Raw genomic sequence first — 17,960 nt, forward strand, 5'->3', positions numbered from 1 at the left:
CTTTTTTATTTTTTTAAAGAGTGGGACATTTGGCAGGTGATTACATTTTTTAAAAGATTTAATTTATCTATTTGAAGCACAGAGTTACAGAGGAAGAGGGAGAGACACACAGAGAGAGGTTTTTCAACCTTTGGTTCACTCATCAAATGTCAGCAATGGCTGGGGCTGTGCCAGGCCAAAGCCAGGAGCCTGAACTTCATCTGGGACTCAGTCCTCTGAGGTGGCCTCCCCAGCAAAACCTGGCAGTTTCCCAAGTGCAGCCTGGAAACCTCTTGGGGAGAAAACTCTGAGCTGTGGGGTTGATGGGTCACACTCTGAAGATCGAACCGAGAGGCTCACCAACAAATGATGTGGAGGAATCAATAAGCTTACTTGCACCTTTACTGACTAGTAATAAGGGCATCATAATCATAAAGGCCTTTCAAAAGATCGTTAGAATCAGCTGCAGAATGCCAAAGGACCTTGCACCAGGTAGTCAGTAGGTAAAACTCAGCTGTGGCTACAGGCAAGAACCTAATCAGTAATTAAAATCTGAGTTATTTGGACAGTTTCCCTCAACTTCCTTCTCTCCCCACCGCTTAACATAGTTGTTTGCTGCACAATTTGTTCTTAGATTGGCAGAGAGGAGAAAGTGCTGCTGATCTGAAAACCTGGGAGACCCCTCAAATGCCTCTGCCAGCCTCTCCCCTCCCTATCTAGGGGAACTGATATTGTTAACATTAACTTAATTAATTGATATTAACTTAATAGCAGTTCCCCTAGATAGATATATTTTATTTTATTTATTTATTTATTTTGATAGGCAGAGTGGACAGTGAGAGAGAGAGAAAGACAGAGAAAGGTCTTCCCTTGCCGTTGGTTCACCCCACAATGGCCGCCGCGGCCGGCACGCTGTGGCCTGCGCACCACGCAGATCTGAAGGCAGGAGCCAGGTGCTTCTCCTGGTCTCCCATGGGGTGCAGGACCCAAGTACTTGGGCCATCTTCCACTGCACTCCCTGGCCACAAAAGAGAGCTGACATGGAAGAGGGGCAACCAAGACAGAATCCGGCGCCCCGACTGGGACTAGAACCCGGTGTGCCGGCACCGGTAGGTGTAGGATTAGCCTAGTGAGCCGCAGCGCTGGCCGACAGATATATTTTAGAGATTTACTTACTTAAAAGGCAGAGTGACAGAAAGATCTTCTATCCGTTGGATCACTCCCCTAATGGCTACAACTGCCCTACCTAGAAGCCTGGAACTCCATTTGAGTCTCCCATGTGAGTGGCAGGGACCAAGAACTTTGGCCATTCTCCTCTGCCTTTCCACATGCATTATAGCAGGGATCTGGATCACAAGCACAGCAGCTAGGACTTGAACCGGTGCCAGCATGGGATGCCAGTGTCACAGGCAGCACAATGCCAACCACAGCAGTTGCCTCTTATATCGTCCTAACCACACATGCTCTAGGCAACCTTAATCTTTTTGTCTCTACAGATTTGTCTACTCTTGGGGCTAGCACTGTGCACAGCAGGTAAAGCCACCACCTGTTAGAGCCGGCATCCCATAATGGCAACAGTCAAGACCTGGCTGCTCCACTTCTGATCTACTTCCCTGCTAATGTGACTGAGAAAGCAAGCAAAAGATGGTCTAAGTGCTAGGCCCACCCAATGGAAGACCTAAAAGAAGCTCCTAGCTCCTGGCTTCGGCCTGGCTCAGCCCTTGATGTTGTGGTGAATTGGGGAATGAACCAGCAGGTGAAAGACTGAGTCCTCCACTGATCTGTAACTCTGTCTTTCCCCATGACCCCCACCTCAAAAAAAAAAAAAAAAAAAAAAAAAAAAAAAAAAAACCACACACACACACACACACACACACACAAAACAAAACAAAACAAAAACACAATAACAGACTTGCTATATACGGACTTTTCTCAATGGCTGCTTTGACTTAAAATAAATTTTCAAAGTTCATCTATGTTGTAATGGGTCAGTATTCTTTTAGTTATATTCCATTATATGGGTATACCATCTTCTATTTACACATTCATCAGTTTATGGACATTCAGACTATTTCCACTTTTTCTCTATTATGCATAATACTACCATAGACATTCATGTCCAAATTTTTGTGTGTGGATTACTAATGGCACTTTGGTTCCAGTAACTGCTTGTTGGGGGCTTGTACTTTGTGCATTGTGGGATGCTGACCAGGATTTCTGACCTCTAAATGTTAGCTGCCACTAGTAAACCCTCCCTTGCAGATGGTGCCAAATATCCCAAGTGTGCAAAACTGCCCCTAATTGAAAACCTCTCCTTTAGAGCTATGATACAAATATTGACCTAAGGTAATTGCAAAACAAGTTTTTAAGGGGTCAGTGTTGTGGTTAAAGCCCCAGCCTTCAGTGGCAGGCATCCTACATGGGATCCCATATGTGAACCTCAGCTGCTCCACTTTTAATCCAGCTCCCTACTAATGTACCTGGGAAACCAGAGAAGGATGGCCCAAGTCCTTTGGGCCCTGTACCCACGTGGGAGACCTAGAAAAAGCTCCTGGTTCCTGGCTTCCGATCAGCTCAGCTCCGGCTGTTGAGGTCATCGGGAAGTGAACCAGTGGATGGGAAGACCTCTGCTCTGTCTCTCTCTACCTCAGAGTTACAGTAACTCTTTCAAAAAATTAAACTTGAAAAAAAAAAGAAAAAAAAAAACAAGTTCTTTAAACTTCTTTGCAAATGCTAGCTCCAGTACTGAGTGAATATCAACTAGTTTTCCCAGTAAGTTTATAGACACAATTTATATGCTACTTCTCTATAAAAAAATTTCCAAAACCCTCAGTAGTTAAGCTCTAAAGATAGCCTTTGAGGCAATCTAATATACATTTTGGCTATAATCACATCCTTTTATTCACAAACAAGTATCTATTCAATACCTACCAACATAAAGATGGAAGGTTATGTAAGCATATATAACTCTACAGACTAGTGATCGAAATGAACAATTTCTCTATCAATCCATTTGCATTCTAAATCAAAAAGTTTTAGGGTAAACAAAATAAAACATTGAGACAGCAACCACTAACCAAGATGACACTATATCAGTCAGTTCTTACTCTATCAGCCTCTTCTACCTTTCTAATCAAGTCAATTATCTGATGGGATAATTAGATATTCACAAATGAAAGAATGACATTGGATCCCTATCTCATATAATTTACAAAAACTAACTCAAAATGGATAAGAGAATGATATAGTATGTAAGAAGCCAGTTATAGAAGAAAACATGGGCATTCTGTAAACTAGCATCAGATAATGGTTTCTAAGAATTAACAACAAAGAAGAAGTGATAATTTGGTCATCACCAAAATTAAAATTTCTATGTGTTCAAAGATAAAAAATTAAAAGTCAACCCACAGAATGGGAGGGAATATTTGAAAACCACACATGTGCTAAGGAACCTGTATCCAAAATATACAGATACAACTCAGTAATTTTAAAATAATTTAAAGTACTTAATAGGTTTTTGCAAAGACATACAAATGGTTGATAGCCACATAAAAAGATGCCCAGCAGTACTTACTATTAAAATATTGCAAATTAAAACTGCAAGAAGATGTTACTTCACACCCACTAGGATTACAGATTCAAGTGTTGGCTAGGATGTGAAGAAACTGAAGCCTTCATACAATGCTGGTGAGAATGTAAAATGATACAATCACTTTTGGAAAACAGCATGGTAATTATTCAAAAAGTTAAACATAGAGTTACTATGGTATTCCATTCTTTGAGTCCACACAAAAATCATACATGAATGTTCATAGCAGCATTAATCATAATAGCCAAAAAGTGGACACAACTCAAACTGTCCATCAACTGATGAATGGATAAATAAAAATGTGGTACTGGAATGTTAAGTGGAAACAGAATGGAATGAAACACTGTTTGAAGATGTATGCCACAATAGATGTGTTCAAAAGTTGAAAACACTACACTAAGTGAAAGATGCCAGTCATAAAAGATTACATATGAGCCGGCGCCGCAGCTCACTAGGCTAATCCTCCGCCTTGCGGCACTGGCACACCGGGTTCTATTCCCGGTCAGGGCGCCGGATTCTGTCCCGGTTGCCCCTCTTCCAGGCCAGCTCTCTGCTGTGGCCAGAGAGTGCAGTGGAGGATGGCCCAAGTGCTTGGGCCCTGCACCCCATGGGAGACCAGGATAAGTACCTGGCTCCTGCCATCGGATCAGCGCAGTGCACCGGCTGCAGTGCGCCGGCCACGGCGGCCATTGGAGGGTGAACCAACGGCAAAGGAAGACCTTTCTCCCTGTCTCTCTCTCTCTCACTGTCCACTCTGCCTGTCAAAAAAAAAAAAAAAAAAAAAAAAAAAAAGATTACATATTATATGATTCTATGTATATGAAATGTCCAGAAGAGGCCAATGCACAGAGAAGAAAGATTAGGGAATACCAATGACTGGTGAATTTAGAAGAAATGGAGACGGGCCGGTGCTGTGGTGTAGCAGGTAATGCTGCTGCTAGCAGCACCGGAATCCCATAGGGGCACCAGTTCATGCCTGGCTGCTCCATTTCCAATCCAGCTCCCTGTCACTGATCCTGGGAAAGCAGCAGAAGACAGTCCAAGTGCTTGGGCCACTGCACTTGTGTGGGAAACCCAGAAGAAGCTCCTGGCTCCTGACTGGCCCAGCTCCAACAGTTGCGGCCATTTGGGGAGTGGGGAATGAACGAACGGAAAGAAGACACCTCTTTCTCTCTGCCTTTCAAATAAACAAATCTTAAAAAAAAAATTTGATACAAGTAGTGAGCCAATTCAAAATGACACAGAAGTCAGCTTGCAGGAGCTAAATCTGAAACAATCTGGGCACAGAAACACACAATAACAATAAGTACTATTTATCCAAAAGAATAAGAATTTTTTAGTCAATATAATAGTTACAAATAAATAAATAAATGGGGCCGGCGCCGCGGCTCACTAGGCTAATCCTCCGCCTTGCAGTGCTGGCACACTGGGTTCTCTAGTCCCGGTCGGGGCGCCAGATTCTGTCCCGGTTGCCCCTCTTCCAGGCCAGCTCTCTGCTGTGGCCAGGGAGTGCAGTGGAGGATGGCCCAAGTACTTGGGTCCTGCACCCCATGGGAGACCAGGAGAAGCACCTGGCTCCTGCCTTCGGATCAGCGCGGTGCGCAGGCCGCAGCGCACCAGCCGTGGCGGCCATTGGAGGGTGAACCAACGGCAAAGGAAGACCTTTCTCTCTGTCTCTCTCTCTCTCACTGTCCACTCTGCCTGTCAAAAAAATAAAATAAAATAATAAAAAAAAATAAATGGGAAAAGGGGAACACTCTTCCATACAACAAAATGTCAGCAAATAAATGCAAAAGAAATAATGGTATTATAAAATTACCATTCTGTAACTATCATAGTAATAACTAATTCAGGGGAAAATCGGCAATAGATGCCAAAACTAATGGATGAAGTTTGTAGGAGGAACAGGATATTAATATAAGTGAGTTTGTTTGATAGCACAAATTACTTACAACAAAAAGAAACAACAACTTTATACTGAAAAAAATAAACCACCTCACCTAAGTGATCAAAGCAACCATTCACCACCTCTCATACGAACTGCTATCACGTGCCTCCTGATAAAACATCTTGAGGACACAACATTACTATCAAAGTCTATAAAAATGTGAAACCCAGATTGAGACATTTTAAAACATAAAATGGTCTATATATTTTAAATATATCAAGTTCAGGAAGACAAAGAAAGGCCTAGGAATTGGTCCATATCAAAGATGACTCAGAAAGTATAACTAAATACAATATACTAGAGTTCACAGATGTATTGGGGGATGGGGGCCAGATTTACAAAAGGATACAGAATTTGAATATGGACTGTAGATTAAATAATAATAATAATAATACTGTGTCAATGTTAAATTTGATTTTGAAAATTGTACTATGATTTTTTTAAAAAAATTGAGAGACTGATCTTCCATCCACTGGTTCTCTCCCCAAATGGCCACAACAGCCAGAGCTAAGCCAGGAGCCAGGAGCTTCTTCCACATGTCCCATGAAGGTGCAGGTACCCAAGGACTTGGGCCATCTTCACTGCTTTCCAAGGCACATCAGCAGGGAACTGAATTGGAAGTGGAGAGCCAGGACACGAACCAACATGCATATGGGATGCTGGGGTTGCAGGCGTCAATTTTATCCATTATGCCATCACGCTGGCCCCAAAAATTATACTATGGTCTTACAAGTCAAGTTGTTCCCATAAAAGAACCACAGTGCGGCCGGCACCGTGGTTCAATAGGCTAATCCTCCACCTAGCGGCGCCAGCACACCGGGTTCTAGTCCCGGTCGGAGCGCCGGGTTCTGTCCCGGTTGCCCCTCTTCCAGGCCAGCTCTCTGCTGTAGTCCAGAAGTGCAGTGGAGGATGGCCCAAGTGCTTGGGCCCTGTACCCGCATGGGAGACCAGGAGAAGCACCTGGCTCCTGCCTTCAGATCAGCACGGTGCGCCGGCCGCAGCGCGCCAGCAGTGGCAGCCATTGGAGGGTGTTTCAACGGCAAAAGGAAAACCTTTCTCTCTGTCTCTCTTTCTCACTATCTACTCTGCCTGTCAAAAAAAAAAAAAAAAGGAACCACAGTGCAATTTCAAAATAATTCATCTTAGGGGTAATAAACACAGTATTCAATGGTAAATAAGCATAATGGCGGCAATTACTTTCAAATGGTTTCAAGGAAAAAAACGTGTTTAAGCATGTACGTGTGTGTGTGTAGGCAGAGTAAGAAAAAAAACAATAAATGAGATAAAAGCTTAATACTCGCTGGATCTTGGTAAAGAGCTTAAGGGAGTCTCTGAGCTATGGGAGTACTTCTCATTTGAAATGCTATCAAAATAAAATCATAAGACATTTAAGAATAGGGATTAATATTGATAATTTATCAGACTTATTTAACAGAATACCACTCTAAATATATTTGACACAAAATAAACAACCACATTTTACAAGGTTTACTATTCATTTGTTTATCCTAAATGATAAAATCATTCTTTAAGAACCATTAGCACTTTTTAACTAAGTTAAATTTGAGTACTCGACTTTTTCCATGATGCAAAGCTAAATAAATTTTCTTTACTGATTGAATGGCAGATCTTCTTAAAACTGATTTCTATAATTAATGATAAAACTGCAGTTTCATTTAATCCCACTGTCAAATTCTTTCTCCTACATTTAAAGCTCATCCATTTAAAGAAGGAATACTCGCTGAAATTCAATTAGCCAACAAATGGAACTACACTGAAGCCTATGGTAACATAAGAACCCAGCTACCTGTAAGCCATGAAGCAGAATATCCTCCAGATCGAGGTCTATTTGCCTTAAAAAAGGATTTCCTTTGGCAACATCACAATAGCGCTTTTCATTTTCAGATGACAGGTTTTCCAGAGCTTTATCTACGTACTTCATAAAATATTTTATGTGTGTGTATCTTTTACATAAACTTTGTTTCCAAACTCCCAGAGAGCTGTTTCCCTTTACAAAACAGTCACTCTCCTCCGCCAACTTCATTTTTCCCTAAAACAGACACTTTAAAATTGGCTACAATATATGCAGTGTAATTCTCGTTGATTTTCCCTACATATATAATTAATGTTTTGATAGCTCCATATGGCCTGATACTTTGTAAATCTGTCTTCAGGTTTTCCAAGTTTTTTTAAACTAAAAAAACTAGAGCACAGCATTGAGCCCAATCTTTCACTCCCACTGCAAGATTTTACTGCAGTGCCCCTATATCTATCACCAGGGTCCCCTCGAAGAAAATTTGTCTTAGGAGCTTCAAACATAAGTGAAAGATAATCAAGAGCAAAATTCTGAAACATTCTTAGGGGAAATTTTTTAAAAAGCAAATCTCAGAAATGCGTGCATCTTAACAACCAAAAAGAATTAAATATTTAAGATATACAAGTAGTTATTAGGAAAGAGATGATAAAAGAAAGTGATTTACCTTACTATGAGCCTCAACCCCATAGAAGCAATTCACTGTGACTAAGGAATCCACAAACTCACTTTCCTCTAAACATCCTTTCACAGTAACTTTTCTACCACATGTACACAGTAACTTGAAAAAAGAAGAAAAAAAAACCCACTGCTATCATTTTAAATCCCCAATTCTACCAGCCACAACCAGCTAAGTGCTATGCATAAATGTAGCACTTCTTGGTTCTAAGGATGAGTCTCATCCTAAATCTTTGATATGGCTCAGTACGTTCTGTTTGTTCATTATTTCTCTCCCAAATAGATTCTGCTGGCTTACAAAAGAAGGACTTTTTAAACATACCCAAAAGAGGTTAATTTTCTATACCATACAGCAGTATATTCATTCAAGAAAGAACAGCATAAAACAGCTAGCTAGATTCTATGATAAACTATTTCATTCAGAGGCTATTAAGAAATCAATAAATAGTTAACTATTGCCTGAGAGTTTTAAATGTATTATTTCCCTTAATTCACACAACAATCCATATTATCATTTTACATTTGGAAAAAAATCATATTCAAAGAGGTTAATCTGCCTAAAAGCAGGTAAGGCTTGAACTCAGGTGTGTCTGACTTACTTACATTTATGATGAGTGGGTAGCTACTGCATATGATTACTTTCAACCTATTAATAGGCAACAATGTTCTAGAATAGTAAATCATAAAGTTTAAGGAACTACTTTCTAAAATACAAATTTCTCCTTTTATTACCTGATTTAAAAAAAGTAAATATATGTGTCTATAATAAACCCACTTACACTTATTTTGTACTACTAATAAATAATATCCTAAAAATAAAATTTCTAGCTCTTTATATTGATAAAGGCCTTTCAAGAACAAATATATTGTTAATTTATTATCTACATTTGAACAGTATCACCATCCATAAAGATTACATTAAAGCACTCCAAATTAGCTTTAAGAAAAGCCAACTTAAAAAAAAACTAACATAATTACAAATCTAAGGAGAAAACTTAAGTTTCTTAATAAAAAGACAGTTTCTACCTTTTTCCTTTTCCTTCCCAAGGAATACCGCTATTCCTAAATTAGCAACTGCCCATTGTCTACCAAAATGTTTCTACAAAGTACTGAGTGGAGTTTAAAATCTTCTAATTAGTCCACTGCACTGTGGCACTCTTTCTTTAAAGGAAAAGATAGAAACTCTTTCTTTCAGCAATATGCTCTAGAAAACCTGCAGACATAAATGACTTTGTGTCATAATTAAATTGTCTATTAAAATTACCACAAATATTGAGTTGTTAAAAGGATATAATTTGGAGGAAGAAAGTTCCAGCTCAAGACTTGATTGGCGAGCGCAAGGTAACGCTGAAATACGGAGGACATCTGCGCATTGAGGTTTTCCCGCCTGCTGAATTCCTGTAGAACTTCAACAGTTAACATGAAGATCTGACGAAGGTCTTCTTCCTACAGTCATTAAATCACAAATATCTTTGTATTGAAAACTTATTCAAAACGCATTTCCTTTTAGAACCATAAAACAAAACAAACAAAAACCTTAAAATTTCCAGTGGAAATTCCTATTTCCTTAAGAATATTTTCCATTTTTAGGTCTTTACTCGTCATTTACATCACAGTGTGCTTTCAAGTGACACCAGTTTGAATACATTTACTGTAATATAAATGCTACTCCATAGAGAAACAAGTCTTTGACAACTACTGCAGAGCTGGAGGAGTCAGTTGCTATAGTGCAGAGCCCTAGGATTTAAGCCAATGCCTTCACATAACTCTACTCCAGAGCCAAACAATACATACGAGACAAAGAGCCCACACCATCTGCAATAACATTTTAAATACGTGGCCCTCTTTGGCATTTTGCCAGTCCTATTTTTAAGGCCAGCAGAGTCCCTTCAGATGAATTAGTTATATCCAAAGAAAGTAAGAAATAAATACTAGAGACTTTTATAGTAGTCTCTTTGTTTAAAGACTTGAACCGAACAAGTAATTTTAAACTGTCAACTGCATTCACAAAACCAATGGCTTTACTAGATCCTATGAAATCACAACACAAATCCTCAAATACAGGTTATCATTCATCTACATAAAATAAATGTTCTCATCCCAGTAGAAATACATTTATTAAATAGATAATGACCTAGTATCCAAACACAAGAACAAAAATACCAATACCTGAAAAATTCTTTTGCAGTTACCATGGAATTCCATACTCAGTCCAATGTTGCTAGTTTTACTTGAACTTGAGAATTCACTTAATAATGCAGTTAGAATAGAACAGGCCAGAGTTTGCTGTAATTATTTAATAAGAGATAATTATAAGGCATTTTTTTCAATGCTTATTTTAACACAATATTTGTTCAAACACAATAGGACACTTTCTGTCTTTTAGGCTTTCCACTGTATCTTTAGATACTCTATCTGCTCGTCAGAAAATGAGATGCAACAAATTAGCTCCCTTTCTAAGTCACCTGGAGGGTGTAAATAGTACTTTCTTAATTGCAGTAGTGCAAATACATCTAAGACTTGAACTCAGAACTACTCAATCACAGAATTTAAATGGTATTTAAAGTAAACAAGGTTGGATGCAGTACTTCATTTACTCCATACAACAATTCATATTTCCCATTTTACATCTGAAAGAACTGGGACTGGGAAAGGACAAGTAATTACTTAAAGCCAGTCAGTCTGACTCCATGTTTTGCTGTTTGTATGAAAAGTAAATGGATTTTTACAGTCTCCAAAATATTAACCAGGTAGTACCTTCAAATTTTTTAAATAAAAAATTTTTTAAATAAAAACTTAAGATTTTCCTTCTCACTGGTTCTATGTAACATACTCCTAGTATCAACTCACTGATTTTATTCATAGACTATTTAGAGTCAAGGTACCAGGGATGGATAAGAGATACCAATTATTTTGGCATGTTTCCAGGGGTTAAACAGAAATATGCACACTACCTCTGAACAACCGAAAGATTAAAGTCAAGATGATACTATTTATGCAAGCTTATACAACAGCTGAACACAGTCATACCCACCCACCAACTGCAACATCTTTGTTCAGAAATGCTTCTGATGTCAGTACCTTGACCTTACAGATGCTTATCTTGGCAAATCTTAGCAAATATACATAAAATTAAATTCCTACAGATTGCACAAGTTGATATTTATCAAAAGTGAGTGTTGTACATGGTTGAACAATGTACTATTTATCTATTGTCTATGTCTGAAATTTTCTGAAAATAAAATCCCTATTGGCCTCTTAATCTCAACTAAAGTAAGCATGACTGTATCATTAATATTTATGGAAGGCACACTACCTCATTCTTACAAAAGCAGTTTCCCAGACTTTTCCATACCAGGAAGTAAATGAAAAATTCCCAGGCAAACCAGGGATACGAATGGTGCTTCTACAATGATAAAAGTCCTCTAAATGCGTCTGATTTAGCTCAAACACACACAGTAAATTTACTGCAAACTACACATTTGTGATAAGAAAAAAATGAACCCTCCTCCCCAAATTTTCAAGAAAAGAGTGTCTATTTAACTGCCTTAGCATGGCGCTAGGCACACAGAGAGAAAAATGGAGTCTGAGAAATCAGGCACTATGACCTCTTACAGAGAAGAGTTCATCACATAATCATGTCATTTTATAGTTAAATGGATCTTAGAAACTCATCAAGCATCATCCTGTCACTTTTCAGTTAACAAAAACTGTGATTTTAAAAAATTGCTTTCTGTTAAAATGGTGACTAATGATTAAAGTACCCACCATCAACAGTTCACAGACACATTTAAGTAACAATGGAATCAACCATGAACATGATTTTTAAATATGGATAGACTGGAGTGAACCAGCAGGTGGAAGATCTCAATCTCAATTTTTTTTCCCCTCTGCCTCAACCTTCTCCCTCTCTGTAATTCTGCCTTTCAAATAAATAAATTAATCTTTACAAAATAATATGGCTAGACTTCAGTGGGAAGAGTAGGTATCAAATCAAATTAATGAAATTCAGAAAAAAAAATCAATTCACGATGATCTAAGGAAATGAATTCCAAGATCCACTGATTCTGAAAATAATTTTTAGTATGTGTAATTTTTTTTAAAGTCTTGGCCTTAGCTTATTCTTTTCTAAGACGTTAGTGAAAGGAACATTATGAATAGATATCTGTTTAAGAAAATTTGTCTTACTAAAAAAAGTTAATCTCAGATGAAATAATCTACGAAAAGAATTCATGCACAACTTATACAAAACCATTCAAGCTACAAAGAACCCAGAAGCACTCACTAAACACAAACTCTTATCATTCTTACAAATAAAGAATCCATACTAATTTCCTTAAATTACACTTGCCACAGTGTTTTTTTATCCCACAAAATAGCATATTTTTAACTCTGACCACATTCAGATTTTTAATAACAAATCTCTAAAGATTAAAGCAGCTTGTTCTCACAGTAAAGCTTTACTTTGTGTGAAATAAAACATTTCCTAAGATTATGTCCATGGCTTATGGTCAAGATGTCAGAAAAATGAATGGAGGAAAGGGGCAGGGCAGACGTGTGCGGGCCTGGCAGAGTTTGCTGCTGAGAACAGGGGAGGAATGTAAGTCTCCTTAACCACAAACTTCATCAGATAGACGTGGAGTTCCCAGTGATGTGGAATCAGTTGTAGCAATAAATAAAATCCACCCATAAAAGTGAATAAAAGACTTCATATACGAGAATTAGGAACAAAAGATATTACTACAAGAATCATTTGCTTTTAAATAACTTTTCTATCCTATAAAAAAAATTATGTGACTTCACATTAGAAAAATTATAAAGTATGGAAAAGAACAAAGAAACTAAAACTCCCTACAATCCCACCATCAAGGAACTGCTACTATAACAATTATTTAGAGCATTCCAATTTTTTAATGGATAGATATACATAATTTATATACCACTGTAATCAACCTATATGTTTTATTTTCTATCTATACTTAGAAAGAGAAATCTTTGAAAACAAGTACTTTCTAGTCAAATATAGCACCTGAAAGACTTAAGACATACATAAGAATAAACTCTTATGCAGCATGGCTAGAGGTATTACCTGTAATCAAATATTCTGGTTTTAACCATACCTAAAATGTTCAGCTTTCAAATAACTAAATTTCAATAAGATTGTCACTATTAAAAGATACCCAGTAGTTTAAATCTCTCCTTAACGTGGGAGTCCTGTAAGTATGAGATTAACATGATAAAATATTAATTGTACTATACTAGTCTGGCTCAAAGGTGCCAAATGAATAGATTTACTCATCAGAGAATGATGCATAATTAAATACTGGTTATACATTAAGAGAGCCAAGTACTTCCACATATCAACAGGGGAATTAAATATATCACAAAATGTCTGAGACTCATTTCCAAATAAGTTTACTCATTTTTCAGTATTTAATTACCAATTAAATCCCCTTCAAGCGAAGTTATGCTCACACCATGTTGTAATGAAGATAGCTAGGGAAGCAAGCCAAAAAATGAGCTCCCAAGGGAGCAAAGAGGACAGCTCCTTCCCAGGACAGATTTCAAACTGTAGTCTTTCTCATCCTATCCACTTGCCTCGAATTCTCAGTGGTCATTCCAAGAGCATTACCTCTAACCTGCCTTCCACTGCACCTTCAAGTGCTGCCTTTCTGCCCTTTGTCAGAGTGAGGGCTGCAAGTTTCTCGGTCTTACAGACAGCGACTCCGATGCCTACGGTAGCCAGAAACAAAAGCTGCTGGAAATAATGTTGATGAAATCAGATCAAAGTTGATCGAATGATTAACAAGAAATATGGATTGTCATACTAATGTTAACAGGGACTTGACTGGTAAACAATATCATCAGTACAAATCTTAGATTTCTTAAGATATTAACACAATTCTTCACTAACCCCAGATCATAAAGAATTGTTAGTATCTAATTCTAAGTGCAGCAAGTAAACATTTTAATGAAACAATTCCTACAAATCTTTCAGAAAAATTATTCCTATACAATTATTAAATGATATAGCAAAACTACTACTTAGATGTGACAAACATATTAAAGGGTCTTGAGCTCTGACAAAGTGGCACCAGATCCCAAGGCTCTTTGATTTATGTCTGCTTCATGGCTTTTCTCAACAACCCTTGGTTGTCTCTCACAACTGGCAACCTGACTACACCAACAGGTAGTTCTAGATGGATCCTTTTCATTTGTCAACAAGTCAAAAATCAAGTAACAAAAGTTGTTAAAACTATATCTAAAATAAGTTACCAATAAAAACACATGTCAGGACTCTTTCAGGAGTTCAGTACAAAAATCCTACTGATTTGCACTGAGGAATCAGAATAGGCTGTGATAGCCTAAGGTTTCTGGTGACTGAAGTCCTTCATTTATCTGGGGCCTCAGATTTCTCATCTATAAAAAGGGCTAGTGCCCTCTGCCCTGCCTAATTCGCATGGCTGTCCTAAAGTTAAAATTAAATAATGCTTGTATAAGTACTGTGTAAATGTAGTAGGTTAGGATAAGATTAAGTAAAGTGGCAACAGTATTTTTATTGTCCTCATCATAAAAAAAGTTACCATTTGTTTTGGCTTTTTGGTCCTAGTTTTTCTATTGTTACATACAATCCACCAAATTAAAATTGTATCACTTTTAAAATGAGCCATAACTAAAGCATCATTAAAACAATATAGTAGATGTTCAGTAATCATTGCCTGGATTAATGAATGGACGTTTACTTCTGTGACCAACATCATGTTAACATAATGGACGGTGACAAATAAATACATTATGTGTCCTCTACTTTTTTTTAATATTTCCAAATTTCGAAAAGAAAATTTAAGTTTATAAAACAAGTAGAAGACGATGCAAATGAGATCTCAAATTATGAAAAATTCTAATGTATCTTCTTTCCCTGAAGTACTGAAAATTCACAAGTTAACTAACAATTTAAGTAACTCTTGTTTTCACATTAAAAGTCTTACAGCAGCATTCTCATTTCTAGCAAAAGCCATTAATTCCATGCCCTTCAGAGATAGCTTGCCTTACTCACCAGCTTACTGTCACAAGCATAAGATACTCAAACACTAACTCCAGCTGACAAAATAAAATGCTCTTGTTCAGAGAGAGGATTGTCTCTTATAATAGCCTGGCTCTTCCCCCAGGAGCTTTATTACCAAGAATAAACTTTATGAAAGGTTGCCATACATAAAGCAGACTTCCAGCTGTTCTTCTAAGCAAACATCAATGAGACTTGTGATAAGAGAGATTAACTTGGCTATCACATCCAGGGGCAGCACTGCTGCAGACAAGTGAATTTCTCACCCACTTCTCTCTAGCAGGCGAAGAGGAAGAAAGGAGGCTTAAATGCTAAATTAAACAGCTTTAAAAGTGATTTAATGTATGCCTATCAGTTTTAAAGGAAATAAGACAAACGCGAAATAGATTAAATTTTAGCTTAAATGTTAGCTTAAAATAAAAAATTGTGTTATTTTTCTAGGAAGGAAAGTTTCCGTACCCCTGTTAAATTAATATTGACAGCAGGTTTGACACTATCATAAATGAGACAAAGTAACCACAGTAACCTTCATAATTATGGAAGGCAAACAGTCTGCCCACAAAGACAGGCATGAAATAACATGTTATTGAACAATCGCATAAGCCCAACTACATTAAGACTACATAGTGATGGAAAACTGTTTAGTGTCTTAGAAATATCATCCCCCTCAGAAAATATTTGTGAATTAAATCTAATCTTTTCACAAAACTATCTGTAAAGAACCAAGACTATAAGATACTTCTTAAAGCATTTAGAGGAAAGTTAATCCATTGGCTAAGTTTTTTATAAACACAGAAATAATTACTTTTATTTATGGATAATAGCATAAATACTTTCTTCTGCTTTTCAACACTTAAAATATTACTTAATAGAAAAAGAGATGACTTACTAGTTTACTTCCCAAGATTCTATAAAGAAATGGATAAGGAGCTAAGAGGGAGATAGGGTAAACAACTGCTGATGAGCAGCACGTGAAATGAGTGTTAGTAGACTTGTTCACGTATTAGTGCGTAGATGCCTACAGAAGTTAAACGATTAGGTCAGTAAGTAAGTGGTAGAACTGGGATTTAAATCTGAGTGTGAATTCAAAGTCAGTGCTGCAGCATAATACCTGCATAAACAGGTATGTTCAACCAAAAATCAAGACTCTTCAAAGGGAAGGAGGGAAGACAGCCTACAGTGAAGGCTGATGGAAGCAGTGTTAACAGAACAGTCACCTAACCTGATCGATCATGAGGCCAATCCTTTACTCATCTATACAAAACCAACAGTTAATTATCTCTCCTTTTCAAATATTTCTTAAAATCACCTTTAAAATTAAGTTTCTAGCCAACACTAGATCAACGTTTGATCACTTTATCATTCTACTTCCTCATTGAGGTTTTAATCCTCTCCACTGCTACTCATGTCTCTGAGACTAAGAAAATCTCAAGGAAATTCTTGAACCACTCCCACAAATTCTAAGCAGTCATTCAAGACAAAAGAAAAATAGAGAAGAAGCTGAATTAAAATGTTTTAATGGTCTACATTCTCACACTGTTTTACAGCAGCCCAAAGAGACAGTTTTAAGCTGCTGAGCAAAGTCAAACGTGTGTACACATCTCATCTGCCACATAAATGCAGGGAACATTTCTGAAGTCTACGTTTCCTACATGGCCACCAAAATAATTTCATCCTGTAGTTGAAATTAAATTCTACTTCCACTAGTAGTTTTCTATTACTATAGAAGTTCTTAGCCGCACTACCAGTTTAAGAAATTCTTTATTTTATGAGAATATCCTCAAACTGTATATACTATAAATAGAGTAAAAATTTCTAACTAAATAGCTACATCTGTTCCAGTCATATCAGAACATCAGTTATTTCAGTGGTTCAAAAAAATCCAATTGCCAGTGAGGCCACTTTTTGTGTTAGCTCAGATTATCCAAGGGGAAAGAAAGCAGAGAACTCAATTCCTGAGTATGTGCTCATTCCTGAGAGAGGCAAGGGACGCTTTATCCTTTGCCTGTGGTGTCCAGTGCCAAGAAGCTACTTGTGGGGGATGAGGGCAGGCCACAGAAATTCCACCTCAACACTGAAATCCTAGCTGGAATGATCACCAAACTAACACAGGAAAGCCATTAGTCATAGATAGACAGACCTCAGAGCTACTAGTAAGTTCCTGAAGTTTAAATCCTCTTATATCGCAGGGTTGTCAAAATGAAACAAGGCGTCCTTAAGCAAAATCTAAAATATGAAGAAAACTTGATTCAGTTCATAAGAGGCCAGTATAGTATTTCCAGGGAGCAGTTTCAGATCCAAGTCTTTCCCCTGCTAGTCTGAGCTATTTGGATCTACCACTTCTTTTTCCCTAGGCCATCCACAGTGGCCACCATTGGACTGTGCAGCACATGACTGCTAGTTTGGAAGGAAATACAGTTGTCTCTCAGTATCAGCAAGGGACAGGTTCCAGGATCCCACAGGATACCAAAATCCTGACATGCTCAAGTCTCTTCTAAAAATTGGTATAATATTTATGAACACCTCATGCACATATTCTCACAGACTTCAAATCATATCTAGATCATTTATATTAGCCAATACAATGTATATACTATGCAAATAGTTGCTATACTGTGTTAATTAAAAACTAAAACAAGGAAAACAAGTCTGGAGCCAGCGCTGTGGTGTGAGTTAAGCCACAGCCTGTGATGCTGACACCACATGAGTACAAGTTACAGTCTCCACTACTCCACTTACAATCCAACCTGGGAGAGCAGTATAAAATGGCCCATGTATTTGGGCCTCTGTCTTCCATGTGGGAGACCTGGTTGAATTTCTGGCTCCTGCCTTTGGCCTGGCCCAGCCCTGACTGTTGTTGTTATTTTGGAGTGAGCCACAAGATGGAAGC

The 17,960-nt window shown here is 37.7% G+C and overlaps 1 protein-coding gene across 3 annotated transcripts in view; it reads right to left on the minus strand.

Annotated features, from left to right (window-relative positions):
• Window positions 1-17,960, minus strand: part of XPO4 (exportin 4) — a 115,343-nt gene that overhangs the window by 60,841 nt on the left and 36,542 nt on the right. For all 3 annotated transcript variants that reach the window (XM_089304366.1, XM_089304365.1, XM_089304367.1), the window contains 2 exons: window positions 10,177-10,293; window positions 9,300-9,453 (listed from right to left, as the gene is read on the minus strand). In XM_089304366.1, the coding sequence (XP_089160492.1) occupies window positions 9,300-9,453; window positions 10,177-10,293 (271 nt within the window). The remainder of the gene's footprint in view (window positions 1-9,299; window positions 9,454-10,176; window positions 10,294-17,960) is intronic.

Source organism: Oryctolagus cuniculus, chromosome 9 (genome assembly GCF_051225735.1).
Source record: "Oryctolagus cuniculus isolate XC-2025 breed Fujian yellow rabbit chromosome 9, ASM5122573v1, whole genome shotgun sequence".
Classification (NCBI taxonomy): Eukaryota; Metazoa; Chordata; class Mammalia; order Lagomorpha; family Leporidae; genus Oryctolagus; species Oryctolagus cuniculus.